This window comes from Dendrobates tinctorius, unplaced genomic scaffold (assembly GCF_039654945.1).
Source record: "Dendrobates tinctorius isolate UK_male_01 unplaced genomic scaffold, ASM3965494v1 ptg000038l, whole genome shotgun sequence".
Taxonomy (NCBI): domain Eukaryota; kingdom Metazoa; phylum Chordata; class Amphibia; order Anura; family Dendrobatidae; genus Dendrobates; species Dendrobates tinctorius.
In genome coordinates, this window is record NW_027361706.1 from 22942501 (window position 1) to 22958045 (window position 15545).

The 15545-nt window shown below is 45.5% G+C and overlaps 1 protein-coding gene across 2 annotated transcripts in view; it reads right to left on the reverse strand.

Annotated features, from left to right (window-relative positions):
• Nucleotides 1–15545, reverse strand: part of ACAD9 (acyl-CoA dehydrogenase family member 9) — a 104137-nt gene that overhangs the window by 9427 nt on the left and 79165 nt on the right. For both annotated transcript variants that reach the window (XM_073574275.1, XM_073574274.1), the window contains exons 10-11: nucleotides 2087–2157; nucleotides 1091–1210 (exon numbers count right to left, since the gene is read on the reverse strand). In XM_073574275.1, the coding sequence (XP_073430376.1) occupies nucleotides 1091–1210; nucleotides 2087–2157 (191 nt within the window). The remainder of the gene's footprint in view (nucleotides 1–1090; nucleotides 1211–2086; nucleotides 2158–15545) is intronic.

Genomic DNA, 15545 nt, shown 5'->3' on the forward strand with positions numbered 1-15545 from the left:
ACATATCCACAGGCTAAGTGGCAACTTCTAGATAGCTGGGGGTCCGATAATCTGAGGGGAGCAATTTTATCCGAATTAGAATGAAGCAGTCGTGCACATGTTCGACAGCCACTTCATTTACCTTCTATGTGAATGCCGAGTGTTGCGCTCGACTTTTTTCTTGACAGTCCCATTAGAGAATGGAGCGAAGATCGAACATGTGCAGTGTGCACTGACGGAAAAGAAAGAGTCGGGGTAGGAACCCAGCAGTCGGACCACCACTGATTAAGAAGGTAGTAGCTATTGTGGATAGCTTATATTCGCACCAGAAAGCCAATGTCCTAAGCTGTAAAGGGGTTAAGTGTGTCCTGCTCTCCAGCCATACAAAGGACTTCGGGTATGTGCACACATTGCGTTTTTGTCACGTTTGTAAAGTCCAGTTTTGGCACAAACGGAAGGATTTCCTAATTTCTGGGGAAAACTCTGCATCAAAATTGCATGTAAAACAAAACAAAAAAAAAAAAGACAAAAATGCACGTGTTTTTTTCTCCCTCGCTGACACATCAGGATTTGCAGCCTTAGAGAGCCTCAACGTCAACGCTTCTAGAAACATAAAAGCTCTTCAACAGTCCTCTGTATAATTACATTTTCCATGTGGATTTGCCACCGTATGGCACCAAAATGTTGCAAAAATTGAAAGGAGGGGAAAAAAAGCAACTTTTTTCTCCCTTTTTTGAGCCAGCCCTAGATCTGGTCTAAACACTGGGCCACAAGGCAGATTATATCACAATGTATCAGAGCGCTGTCATTTAAAGCAGCTGCCTTAGATTTAATTTTTTTTAAACACCCAGACAGCCAAAAAGACGCCTCACATTTACTTTATTAGGCTTGGGCACCTTTCTTCAGTGGGTGACTGGTTCCAGCTGGGTATATGAACCTACAGCTATCATAATAGATTATTTTTTTTTAAATTCGTTTTATTGAAGATTCTACAATACAATAAGGTTACATCACAGAACAAGCAAGATTTCTCATTGCTCATTAAAGGGAATCTGTCGCGTCATTTTTGCGTACTATACTAATATTTTATACATTCATATTCTAAATTTACCTTAACCATGGCGGCTTCAACTGAGCAATCGGGAAACCCAGGCCTGTCCATCATACCAGCTGTGAGGTACGCCATGCTTTCCATTACATAAGCCTTTTCAGCCATGACAGCAAATTTCTCCTATAGAACCGAAAAATAAAAATAATTTATTAAAAATAAAAGCAAACATAAAAAGTGTGTCCATTCACCTCTGTAACACTATACATTAGGGTTGTCATCTGTTTGGTACAGGTGAAAATGATAGTAACTACCACAATAGACATTTACAGTACTCGAAAGGGATTGTCCAGACTTCCCACAAAAGTCTGCAGCCCATCATATGACTCCAAGACTTTTGAACTGTGATAGTGTGCAATGCACACACTATCAGGATTCCCTAGCACTGCTAGTGCAAACGAGCAGTCACATGACCACACGTATGCACTTTGCTTACTTGTGGTTTTGTGCCAACTAGATGTGCGTGGCCTCTCTCAATGAAAGTGAACTGAGAGAAGTCGGATACATCTAGTCTAGTCTGAAACATTAGATTACGAGACCACTTGCAGTGGCAACACTGGGGCATCCTGACAGTGTGAGCATCACACACTGTTACAATTTAAAAGTCTGCAGTTACAGACAGACTGCAGACATATGTAAATATATTTATTACAATGCAATTTCTATATATGCAAATTAGTAATAAATTTCTCTTTTTTTGACATTCCCCAACCTAAGCCTGCAATAGGCAGATCAGAAAACAGACAGACTACAACTGCTGCCATAAAGACGCACATGTTCCCACATAGAAAGACTCACTCTCTTCCCTGATTTTCTAGAGACCTTGGGAGGCAGCTGCCTTGTGCCAACCCCAGATCAGTGTAGCAGATCCAGATAGATAGAGATCTAGATCAGGAGACCCTGCATCCACTGTATTCAGTGTGGATTGCAGCTGTCCTCAGAGTCCAGATGCCGCCGCCGAATTGTCACAAATACGGTCACAGAATAATGAGGGATTACCTGTATTAGTTCAAAGTCGCTGAGCTTCTTGTTGAACTGTTTCCTTGTACAGGCATATTCCGCTGTCATTTCTAGATGACATAAAAAAAGGTTTTGATAAAACAATGTGAGATGTGATGACATCATTTAACAACATTTTCATCACAAGAAAAAAATATTACACTAAACATGAAAAACTCAAATATCACAGAACTAGCTTCTTCCAACGATAGAAAATAATCACTACCTAGTGACCTAAGTAGAAAGGGGTTGTACAACATTGGGGACATTTCATTTTTGGAAAACTCCTGGAAGAGTTCGCTTACTTTTTTGCTATTTTCTGCAAGATTACTTAACTTAGAATTTTGAAACCCTAGGTATTCCTCAGGTTTGTAGTTTTTGGTAATTTCCAGTTGGTTATATTATATAGTTTTATGTGATATGCATTTTTTATTTTTAAAAAACCACATATCTCCATGACAAAGGCCTTTTAGGCCCGTATCAGTTTTTGAGTCTTTTTATGTTTGTAAGTTTTTTTTCTGATATTGCAGATATTTATGTATAAACTTAGAAGGCAGACGTATTACTTCTGGACCAAACAAAACATGGAAAAATATCTCATGAGATGAACTTTATGCTTTTATTGGACTAACACTTCTGGCAGAGTGTCAAAAATCTTATTATCAGATAATTATTTCTGGACCCACATTCTGATCCCTACCACAAAGCAACAATGTCAGGGAATAGATATGAGAATATTCGGAGAAACCTTCGATTTGATGATTAGCAAATTCGTCCTTCGAGGATGGAAACTGATCAACTACCGTATTTTTCGGATTATAAGACGCACTTTTTCCCAAAAAATTATTTTGGGGAAAATGGGAGTGTGTGTCTATTATGCGGATATACATTACCGGTACTGTTGATGCATGCCGCAGGCTGGGATGAGGGGGTCTCTGGTGTTGCAGCCGTCTCCAGCTATGCTGCGGCCGTCTCCGGCAGTGCGGGGGCTCTGCCAACATTTTGTGAAAGGCCAGAACCCCCCGCAGTGCCATGGTTTCCTGTGTGGTGAACTTGGGGAAAATAGCCGCCAGGGGCTATGCATGCTCTGGTACAGTAAAGGGTGTTTTACTGGATGGAAGATATGTTTCTCCTAGCAGATTAATGTTTGGCCGGGTTTTTCCTTAAAGACGGGACCTGCGATGATGTCAGGGTCACGTGATCAGCCCATGTGATGTCTACCTCACTGGTGGGAGGGGTTAGGCCCTATGTAATGGAGGTTGGTGATTGCCACTGTGTGAGTGTGTTTCTGGAAGCTACAGGAACTTGTGTGGACTCAGCCTGAAACTTGTATATAGGACTCCCGTGCTGCAGGACTATCGCAGCAAGACTCGGACGAACCTCGGGAATGGCACCTGGCGGATGCCGCAGGACCTGGATGCCGCAGGACCTGGCAGCCGCTTAGTTACGCCCGTCCCAGGCAAGGGGTGAGTCTGGGACCAGTGGTTCTCCAAGCTGGAGTATGTGTTTGCTTTCCCTTATGTTTTGTTAAGCTGCTGGTTACTGACTGACATTAAAACCTCTGAAATTGGACTTTATGCCTGTGTGTTGCCTCGTTACTGCCGCCCAGCTATTGCCTACCAGAGCGAATCCCTACAATTGGTGGAGAATGCGGGCAGAAGCAGTGAGGCCAGGCTGTTTCGATTTTTGATCTACCCCAGCCTATGTCCTGGGTGAAACTAGGGCCGAGATCCAGGCGGGGAACCTTCCAGAAATGGAGGCCACGGTAAAAACGCTCATAGAGGCCATGCGGCAGCAACAGGAGGCCATGCGGCAGCAGCAACAGGGGGCCAATGCGACAGCAGGCTATGCAGCAGCAGGCTATGCAGCAGCAGCAGGAAACCAATCAGCTGTTAATACAGCATATTACAACAGCGCAAGCAAAAGGAGCTGACCGGGGAATCCAGGATATTCGGAAAGCGGTTTGTACAGCGATTCCTAAAATGGAAGAATCGGACAATGTGGAGGTGTATCTGTAGATGTTCGAAGGAGTCGCTGAGAGAGAGAAGCTCCCCCGGGACCATTGGGCAGGTGTCTTCGCTCCGTTTCTGACCCAGGACCGTTGAAAGTGTATCTCGACCTACCCCCAGAGCAAAGGGCGGACTACACGGTCGTCAAGGGTGAGATACTGGCACGCCTTGGGGTAAATGTGTTAGTGCGGGCCCAGTGGGTACACCAGTGGGAGTTTACCCCCTCCAAGCCAGCCTGGTCCCAGTATTACGATCTTTTGCACCTGTTACAAAAGTGGTTGCAGCCTGAAGTGTTGTCCCCAACGGCCATACTAGATCGCATGGTGACTGAAAGATTTTGGAGGGCTTTGCCCCACTCCCTCCAGACCTGGGTCGGACAGGCATCCCCTACTGATGCCATGCAGATGATAGACCTCATAGAAAGGTATGGGGCTACCAAGGAGTTACAGGGAGGGACCCCCCGAAAGGTAACAGGAAGGTTCCCTAAGTCCCCGCCCCTGGTTCGGCGAGCAAAGCCCAGAAAGGCCGCTCCGGACTTATCCGGGGAAGGAGCCCCATAATCTGCTGGCGGTGCCAGGAACCAGGTCATATGAGAGCTGATTGCCCCCACCTGACTGAGCCCATGGACACCAATTTTGGTTACCGCCAGTCCCACTATGCAGAACCAATGTGTGCAATGGGCACCCCGAAAGGCCCTAATATGGAACATTTGTGTCAGGTAGAAGTGGAGGGCACCCCGGCTGTGGCCCTATTGAACTCAGGGAGTCTTGTAACCCTGGTACGAGCCAGCTGGATACACACCAGCGAGTATACGGGTCGGAAGATTGGGGTGTTGTGTATACATGGAGACTTAAAAGACTATCCCACCGCACTAGTCGTAATCAGCACGCCAGCAGGGAGGCGGTGCCACGAGGTGGGGGTGGTGACTAATTTACATTATGAAGTGATAATTGGAAGAGACTTTCCGTTGTTTTCTGTGCTGTGGCACCATCCACTGAGCAACTGCCGGTACCAGAGGCAACCAGGTTACATTCTCCAGAAGGGGGGCATGAACCTGGTGGACCTTAGGAAGATGTGCTGGCGGTAGGAATAACCTTCCCTTCGGTGGAGGAAGGGGAGAATTCTCCCCTAGAAGGATTGGCTGGAGAGGTGGAAGACTTGCTGCCGGGACCTGAGTTGTCAGACTTGAATGTATCAGGTGACAATTTTGGCACAGTGCAACTCCGAGACCTTACTTTAGCCCAGGCCAGAGAAAATGTACTGTTTGTCAATGGGGAACCCCAACAACCTGGGGTAGATACGATGTTGCCACGCTTTGAGTTGAACCAGGATTTGTTATTTGCAGTGCGAGAGGTACCTCAGGCATCTACGGGGTTCTCGCCCTTTGGACTATTGTAAGGCAGACATCCATGGGGCTTACTAGATATAGCCAAACAGGCCTGGGAGAACCAACCTACTCACCACAAAAGTGTGATAGAACATGTTGCAAAAATGCAAGAGAGAATGGAGACAGTCCTACCCTTGGTCAGGGAACATATGGAGGCAGCACAACGGTCACAGAGTCGGGTCTATAACCGGGAGTCTCGGGTAAGAACCTTTTGCCCTGGGGATCGGGTTTTGGTGCTGGTGCCTACCGTAGATAGCAAATTTCTCGCAAGGTGGCAGGGACCCTACGAGATCATGGAGAAGGTGGGGCCAGTAGACTACAAGGTACACCAACCAGGACGGAGAAAGCCAGAACAGGTCTACCATATTAATTTGCTTAAACCCTGGAAAGATAGAGAGCACCTTGGTGGGGATAATCCGCTGCCAGCATTTCAGATGGAATTGGCTCCATTACCTCGGGGCGAGGCAGGAGAAGCCCAACCCGCGGTCAAAATTGCAGATACTTTGTCTCCTAAACAGGTTCAGGAGGTCCGGGAGTTCATCAGCCGAAATACAGATGTTTTTTCGGAGCTCCCTGGACACACCTCCCTGATCCAACATGACATTGTCACAGAGCCACAGACCAAGGTCCGACTAAAGCCATATTGAGTGCCTGAGGCCCGGCGACAAGCCAACTCGGAAGAGGTAAAAATGATGCTACAGTTAGGGGTCATAGAAGAGTCTCAGAGTGAGTGGGCCAGCCCAATAGTTCTAATACCCAAGCCTGATGGGTCTCTAAGATTCTGTAATGATTTTAGAAAACTCAATGAAATTTCAAAATTTGACGCCTTTGGGCAAGCACGGTATTTTACAACTCTGGACCTCACAAAAGGTTATTGGCAGGTACCCCTAACAGAGGCGGCGAAGGGAAAGACGGCATTTATAACACCTGAGGGGTTGTTCCAGTATAAAGGTGCTACCCTTTGGGTTGCATGGCGCTCCAGCAACGTTCCAGCGGTTAATGGATATTGTTCTCCGTTCCCATCGCCGCTATGCCTCAGCCTATCTAGATGATATTATTGTGTTCAGCACCGATTGGGAAAGCCACTTAGCAAAAGTACAGGCAGTGGTAGACTCCCTGCGACAAGCAGGGCTAACTGCCAACCCAAAGAAGTGTTTCACAGGGTTGGAGGAAGCCCGGTACTTGGGTTATGTCATTGGGAGGGGAGTTGTCAAGCCCCAAGTGCACAAGGTCGAGGCAATTCAGAACTGGCCCCGTCCCCTCACAACAAAGCAAGTAAAGGCCTTTTTGGGTTTGGTGGGATATTACAGGCGATTAATTCCCAACTTTGCAACCCTGTCCGCGCCTTTAACAGATTGTTTAAAAAGGGAAAAAATCTGTGATGGTCCACTGGAATGATCAGTTAGAGGAGGCCTTTACAAACTTAAAAGGGGTACTGTGTGGTACACCAGTCCTGATCACTCCAAATTTCAAAAAAGAGTTCGTGGTGCAGACTGATGCCTCTGAGATAGGTCTCGTTGCCGTGCTGTCTCAGGAAGTTAACTGGGAAGAGCATCCCGTTAGCTTCCTAAGCCGGAAACTTACCCCAGCTGAAACCCGGTACAGTATTGTGGAGAGAGTGTGCCTGGCCATCAAGTGGGCACTGGAATTGTTGCGCTACTATTTGCTGGGGAGAACATTTCGGTTGGTGACAGATCATTCCCCTCTTACGTGGATGAGTCAAGCTAAGGAGAGGAATGCCCGAGTCACCAGGTGGTTCCTGTCCCTGCAAAACTTTAAATTTTCAGTAGAACATCGTGCAGGCAGACTACAGGGGAATGCAGATGCCCTGTCCACTCCTCTAGGGTTGAACATAGGGGGGAGGTATGTGGTACAGTAAAGGGTGTTTTACTGGATGGAAGATATGTTTCTCCTAGTAGATTAATGTTTGGCCGGGTTTTTCCTTAAAGACGGGACCTGCAATGATGTCAGGGTCACGTGATCAGCCCATGTGATGTCTACCTCACTGGTGGGAGGGGTTAGGCCCTATGTAATGGAGGTTGGTGATTGCCACTGTGTGAGTGTGTTTCTGGATGCAACAGGAACTTGTGTGGACTCAGCCTGAAACTTGTATATAGGACTCCCGTGCTGCAGGACTGTCGCAGCAAGACTCGGAAGAACCCCGGGAATGGCACCTGGCGGATGCCACAGGACCTGGCAGCCGCTTAGTTACGCCCGTCCCGTGCAAGGGGTGAGTCTGGGACCAGTGGTTCTCCAAGCTGGAGTATGTGTTTGCTTTCCCTTATGTTTTGTTAAGTTGCTGGTTACTGAGTGACATTAAAACCTCTGAAATTGGACATTATGCCTGTGTGTTGCCTCGTTACTGCCGCCCAGCTATTGCCTACCAGAGCGAATCTCTACAATGCGCAGATGGGAGATCTCGGCACCAAGATCTTGGGAGATGAGATTTCAGTGCCGAGATCTCATCTCCCGAGATCTCCATCTGCGCATGCGCCGCCCCCGGCGGCCATTTTTACCGGAGTCCACCAAACAGGAAACCATAGAACTGCGGGGGGCTCTGGCCTTTCACAAAATGTCGGCAGAGCCGTCCACACCGCCAGAGACGGCCGCGGCACAGACAACCGCAGCAGTGTGCCGCACTGCACATTTGAACACCCCCCTCATCCTAGCCTGCAGCAACACTCGACTCTTGCCTCTTCCAGCAGCGACCCTGGGACCCCACTTCACCGCAGCCAACACCCCCAGTAAGCAATAAGATGCATGGATTATAAGAAGCACCACCATTTTATTAAAAAAAAAGCTTTTTTCCTATTTTTCTCCTCAAAATTTGGGGTGCGTCTTATAATCCCAAAAATACGGTAGCTTCTATTAGTTACATATGGAATATTTTTATCAGAAATTGTACCAAGCTCTACAATCCTAGTGATAATGTAACAGTGAATGAGCAACTTGTAGCCTTCAGAGGACACTGCAATATATGCCTAGTAAACCAGCCAAGTATGGAGACAAAATATTCTGGAGGTCTGATTCTGCCAATCACTATGGGATGAATGGGCTTATGTACTGTGGAAAAGAAGCTGGTGCTCCAGGGCAGAAAGACCTAGGTTCTGACATTGCAAAAAAAACTTGCTATACCGATTTACAATTCTGGTATAAACACAACAATGGACAACTACTTCACTAATGTTGAACTGGGTGATTTTTTGCATGGGGAAAAAAAAAAAAAAAAAATAGTACAGTTGTTGATACTGGGACGCCATATCGACGAGATATATCTCCGGTGATGAAGCACAATCCACAGCGAGCACTTTAGGATACTGTCTTTGGGTTCAGTAACAAATCAACAATGGTGTCTTACAAAGATAAGGAGGAAAAAAAAAATCAGTTGATTTGTGAAAGAGTAGATTTCTACTGTCATGCATCGTAGGGTTAACCCCTTCACTACCAAGGGTGGTTTGCACGTTAACTCCCGGGCCAATTTTTACAATTCTCACCACTGTCCTTTTATGAGGTAATAACTCTGAAACGCTTCAATGGATCCCGGTGATTCTGACATTGTTTTCTCGTGACATATTGTACTTCATGTTAGTGGTAAAATTTAATTCATATAACTTGCGTCTATTTGTGAAAAAAACGGAAATTTGGCAAAAATTTCACAATTTTCCAACTTTGAATTTTTATGCCCTTAAATCACAGAGATACGGCACACAAAAAACGTAACATTTCCCACATGTTTACTTTACAACAGCACAATTTTGGAACCAAAATTTTTTTTTGTTGGGAAGTTATAAGGGTTAAAAGTTCACCAGCGATTTCTCATTTTTGCAACACCATTTTATTTTTACAGACCACATCACATTTGAAGTCACTTTGAAGGGTCTATATGATAGAAAATACCCAAAGGTGACACCATTCTAAAAACTGCACCCCTCAAGGTGCTCAAAACCACATTCAAGGAGTTTATTAACCCTTCAGGTGCTTCACAGGAATTTTTTGAATATTTAAAAAAAAAAAAAATGAACATTTAACTTTTTTTCACAAAAAAATACTTCAGGTTCAATTATTTTTATTTTACCAAGGGTACCAGGAGAAATTGGACTGCAAAAACTATTGTGCAATTTGTCCTGAGTACGCTGATACCTGATATGTGGGGGGGGGGGGGGAATTGGGGACCACTGTTTCGGCGCATGGCAGACCTCAGAAGGGAAGGAGCGCCGTTTGACTTTTACAATGCAAAATTGGCTGGAATTCAGATCGGACGCCATGTCACGTTTGGAGAGCCCCTGATGTACCTAAACAGTGGAAACCCCCCACAAGTGACCCCCTTTTGGAAACTAGACCCCCCAAGGAACTTATCTAGATATGTGGTGAGAACTTTGAACCCACAAGGGCTTCACATAAGTTTATAACGCACAGAGGTACAATTAAAAAAAATCATATTTTTTTCCACAAAATGATCTTTTCACCCCCAATTTTTATTTTCCCAAGGGTAACAGGACCCTAAAAGTTATTGTGCAATTTGTCTTGAGTACGCTGATACCCCATGTGTGGGTGTAAACGACTATTTGGGCGCATGGCAGAGCTCGGAAGGGAAGCAGCGCCATTTTACTTTTTTGGCTGGAATTGAGATCGGACACCATGTCGTGTTTGAAAAGCCCCTGATGTACCAAAACAGTGGAATCCCCCCACAAATGACACCATTTTGGAAACTAGACCCCCCAAGGAACTTATCTAGACGTGTGGTGAGAACTTTGAACCCCCAAGGGCTTCACAGAAGTTTATAACGCCCAGGCGTGAAAATAAAAAAAATCATTTTTTTTCCACAAAAATGATATTTTTGCCCCCAATTTTTTATTTTCCTAAGGGCAACAGGAGAAATAGGACCCCAAAAGTTGTTTTGCAAATTGTCCTAAGTAGGCTGATACCCCATATGAGGGGGTAAAACACTGTTTGGGTGCAAGGCAGAGCTTGGAAGGGAAGGAACACCATTTGACTTTTTCAACGCAGAATTGGCTGGAATTGAGATCAGACGCCATGTTGCGTTTGGAGAGCACCTGATGTGCCCAAACAGTGGAAACCCCCCAATTCTAACTCCAACCCTAACCCCAACACACCCCTAGCCCTAACGGGAAAATGGAAATACATTTTTTTAATTTTATTATTTTTCCCTAAAGGGGGGTGATAACGGGCGGTTTGATTTACTATTTATGGCGGTTTTTATATTTGGCAGCTGTCACACGCTAAAAGACACTTTTTGTTGTAGAAATAGTTTTTACATCACCACATATTGAGAGCTATAATTTTTCCATATTTTGACCCACCGAGTCATGTGAGGTCTTATTTTTTGTGGGACGAGTTGACGTTTTTATTGGTACCATGTTCGGGCATGTGACATTTTTTGATCGCTTTTTATTTCGCTTTTTGGGACGCAAAATTAACAAAAACCAGCGTTTCATTAATTTCTTTGGGGGGGGTGCGTTTACGCCGTTCCGCGTGCGATAAAATTGATAAAGCGGTTTTCTTCTTCGGGTCCGTACGGTTACAGCGATACCTCATTTATGTAGTTTATGTTTTGGCGCTTTTATGCGATGAAAACAATTTTATATAAAAAATAATTATTTTTGTATCGCTTTATTCTGCGAGCTATAACTTTATTTTTTCACTGATGATGCTGTATGACGGCTCGTTTTTTGCGGGACAAGATGACGTTTTCAGCGGTACCATGGATATTTATATGCGTCGTCTTTTTGATCGCGCGTTATTGCACTTTTTGTTCGGGGGTATGATAGTAAATCATTATTTTTTGCTTTGTTTATTTTTACTTTTTAAGGGGTTCGCTTAAGGGGTTAACTAATGGGACAGTTTTATAGGGCGGGTCGTTACGGACGCGGCGATACCAAATATGTGTACTTTTATTTTTATTTCCAAAAAATGAATTTATTGTGGAATATATATATATATATTTTTTTTAAGCGATTTTTTTTTTAATTATTTTTACACTTTTTTTTTTTTTTTTTTTTTACTTTATTACAATGTCCCAGGGGAGACATAACTGTCATGTGACAGATCGCTGACCTGTCACATCACAGATCAGCGATCTGTCACAGGCACTGCTGCAGGCTTCCTCATGCCTGCGCTCTGCGGGCAGTGAGGAAGCCAGCTTCCTGCAGGCGCCTGGAGGTCCCCGCCGCCATATTGGATCCGGGGACCTGCAGGAAAGGAGCCCCTCGCAGCAGCACTGCAGTGCGCTGCCGTGGGGGGCTCAGGGAAGCACGGAGGGAGCCCCCTCCCTGCCGTTGCTTCCCTTTAACCCCCGGTACACCGCGATCGTGTTTGTACAAGGGGTTAACGTGTCGGGGGCGGTCCATGACCGCCCCTGACACATTGTGCCAGGTGTCAGCTATGATAATTAGCTGACACCTGGCCGCGATAAGAGGCGCTCAACACGTGGGCGCCGCTTATCGCTATGACGTAATATTCCGTCCATGGTAATTAGGGCTCAGGGCACATGGACGGAATATTACGTCCAATGAAGGAAAGGGGTTAAGGACTCATATCTTGTAAAAAGTGAACCTGTCAGGGGAATCATTTTACCCAAACCGTGGCAGCATAAATTGCAGCTAGGGGGAAAGATGGAAGGTATAACCATCTCTGCGTTTCAGAGAAAATACACTGTAAAAACAGTCCGGCTCTTCTCGGCACTGATGCAGCAGATGATTAACAGGTCTCTCACTCGTGCGTACATAGGGAAAGACCTGTCAATCATTTACAGCAGTGCTGAAGAGCTGGCCAAGGGCTCAGTCAGACTAATCTGATCTCTACTGAACCTGATCCAAGCAAATTTTCTCTGAAACGCTGGAGCGTTTCTGAGGATAGTGTGAATCTCCCAAAGATTCCCTTCAACCCCTTAACGACTGCCGATACGCCTTTTAACGGCGGTAGTTAAGGGTACTTAAACCAGAGAAAGTGTATAGCACCCCCCAGATTCGGGGTTTCGGCTGCCGGGGGTAGCCGAGACCCCATAGAACATGAATCAGATCGGTTTTTACCGATCCCGCAAAAAAAAAAAAAAAAAAAGCCACAATTTTGCATGTAATCTCTCTTTCCTCTGATGTGATCGCACATCAGTGGAGAGAGAAATAGGGTAACCCAATCCCCACCCACCCCGGTGGTCCTCGTGGTCCCCGGGCCCTCCTGCCTCCTCCGGTGGGCGTCGCCATCTTGGTCCGGGAAGAAAATGGAGGGCGCATGCGCAGTGCGCCCGCCGAATCTGCTGGCTGGCAGATTTGATTAATTCATTACAGGTACATTTTGATCACTGTGATAAACCCTATCACAGTGATCAAAATAGAAAAAAAAAAAAATAGTAAATCCCCCCCCCCCCCCCCCCCCGTTTATCACCCCCTTAGTTAGGTAAATATAATGAAATAAAGAAAATATATTTATTTTCATTTTTCCATTAGGGTTAGAGTTAGGGTTGGAATTAGGGTAAGGGATTAGCATTAAAGTTAGGGTTGGTATTAGGGTTGGAGCTAGAATTGAGAGGTTGCCACTATTTACCAACTTTTGGGGTCTAATTTCTCCTGTTACCCTTGGGAAAATAAAAAATAGCAGGCTAAGAAATCATTTTTGAGGAAAAAAAATTATTTTTTATTTTCACGGCTCTGCGCTATAAACTTCTGTAAAGCACTTGGGGGTTCAAAGTGCTCAGCACACATCTAGATAAGCTCCTTGGTGGGTCTAGTTTCCAAAATGGGGTCACTTGTGGGTGGTTTCTACTGTTTAGGCACATCAGGGGCTCTGCAAATGCAACATGACGCCCACAGAACATTCCACAAAAGTCTGCATTCCAAAATGGCACTCCTTCCATTCCGAGCTCTCCCATGCACCCAAACAGTGGCTGCCACCCACATATATGGTATCATTGTACTCAGGACAAATTGCACAACAACTTTTTTGGTCCAATTTCTCCTGTTAGCCTTTGGAAAATAAAAGACAGCGGGTTAAAAAAATCATTTTTGAGGAAAAAAAATGATTTTTTATTTTCACTGCTCTGCGTTATAAACTTCTGTGAAGCACTTGGGGGTTCAAAGTGCTCAACAGGCATCTAGATAAGTTCCTTAAGGGGTCTAGTTTCCAAAATGGTGTCACTTGTGGGTTTTTTTCACTATTTAAGCATGTCAGGGGCTCTCCAAATGCGACATGGCGTCCAATCTCAATTCCAGTCAATTCTGCATTGAAAAAGTCTGAACAGTGCTCCTTCCCTTCTGAGCTCTGCCATGCGCCAAAACAGTGGTTTACCCCCACATATGGGGTATGGGCATACTCCGGACAAATTGATTAACTTTGGCGGTATAATTTCTCCTGTTACCCTTGTAAAAATAAAAATTTGGGGGCGAAAAACAGTAATTACACCTACCGGTAATTGTGTTTCCAGGAATCCATCCTGACAGCACACTTGGAGGACATCCTTCTCATCCGCAGTGGGACAGGAAACCACGAGAGTTTAAAAGGACCCTCCCCCTACCATCCTACAGTGATTTCACAAAGTAACACCTCTGGATGGATTCAAACAAAAAATTTTATTTAAACCAACATTTTCCATACACATGTTACATCACAATTGCATGGATGCGTTTGTCGGGAGGTAACTAATAGTGCTGTCAGGATGGATTCCTGGAAACAGAATTACCGGTAGGTCTAATTACCGTTTTCCAAGTCACCACCTGACAGCACACTTGGAGTAGTACCAAAGAATATTGGTCCTAGGGTGGGACTACCGCGTGGAGTACCTTTCTACCAAATGCCAATTGTGCAGAGGCCACGTCTAATTTATAGTGTTTAGAGAACGTACTGAGACTGGCCCAAGATGCGGCTCTGCAGATTTGTTCCGCCGAGGCTCTGCCCCTCTCTGCCCATGATGTGGCCATGGCCCTAGTTGAGTGGGTTCTAACCCTGTGCTCTATACTTTGTGCTAATAACGGATTTAATCCACCTTGCTATTGTGGATTTCGATGCCTTTTTCCCCTTATTAGGGCCTCTGAACTGGACAAAGAGATTACTATCCTGCCTCCAAGGCCTGGTTGCGTCCAGGTACCTGAGCACTGTTTCCCTGACATCCAGGTTATGGTAAGCTTTCTCCTTGCTATTTTTAGGAAACTGACAAAATGAGGGGAGCACTACCTCCTGATTCATGTTTGAGTCTGAGATCACCTTGGGGAGAAAGGCCGGGTCGAGTTTTAGGACTAACCGGTCGTCGAATATTTGTAAGTAGGGATCCTGCACCGATAGGGCCTGAAGTTCCCCTAATCTTTTGGCTGATGTAACAGTCACTAAGAACGCTGTTTTCAGAGAGAGGTTACTGATAGTTATTTCTACCCCTAGCAGGTATGGCTGTCTACATAGCGCGTTAAGGACTAGGTTAAGGTCCCAAGGAGGGACGGTTCTTATTATCAAGGGCTTAAGTCTCTGTAGAGCCCTTGAAAACTGGGCTATCCAGGGGTGAGATGATAGGGTTGTGTCATAAAACACGCTTAAGGCAGCAATCTGCACTCTCAGGGTGCTGGGTCTGAGGCCCTTCTTGAACGCTGCCTGTAAAAAGTCAAGGATCTTCGGGATCTGGGGTTGGTCAGTTTCGACTGTCGCCTCTCCACAAAAGCTGCAAATTTTTTTCCAAATTTTGTTATATATTGCTGCTGTTACGGGCTTCCTACTTGCTTGTAGAGTGGATATAACTTCATCCGATAGACCCTTTGTTCTTAGGACCGGCCGCTCAGGATCCAGGCTGATAGCTTGAGGGCTTCTGGCCTTTTGTGGAAGACCAGACCCTGGTGAAGAAGGTCTTCTCTTTTTGGCAGAAGAATGGGATCTTCCCGTGATATCTTCCTGAGCAGAGGAAACCAGCTTCTTCTTGGCCAATAGGGAACCACCAAAATGACCCTGGCTCTGTCCTCGTAGACCTTCCTGAGAACCCTTGGGATGAGAGCTAGAGGCGGGAAGGCGTACAGTAGGCCCCTGTTCCAGGACTGCAATAGAGCATCTATCCCCGTCGGGTTTCCTGCCG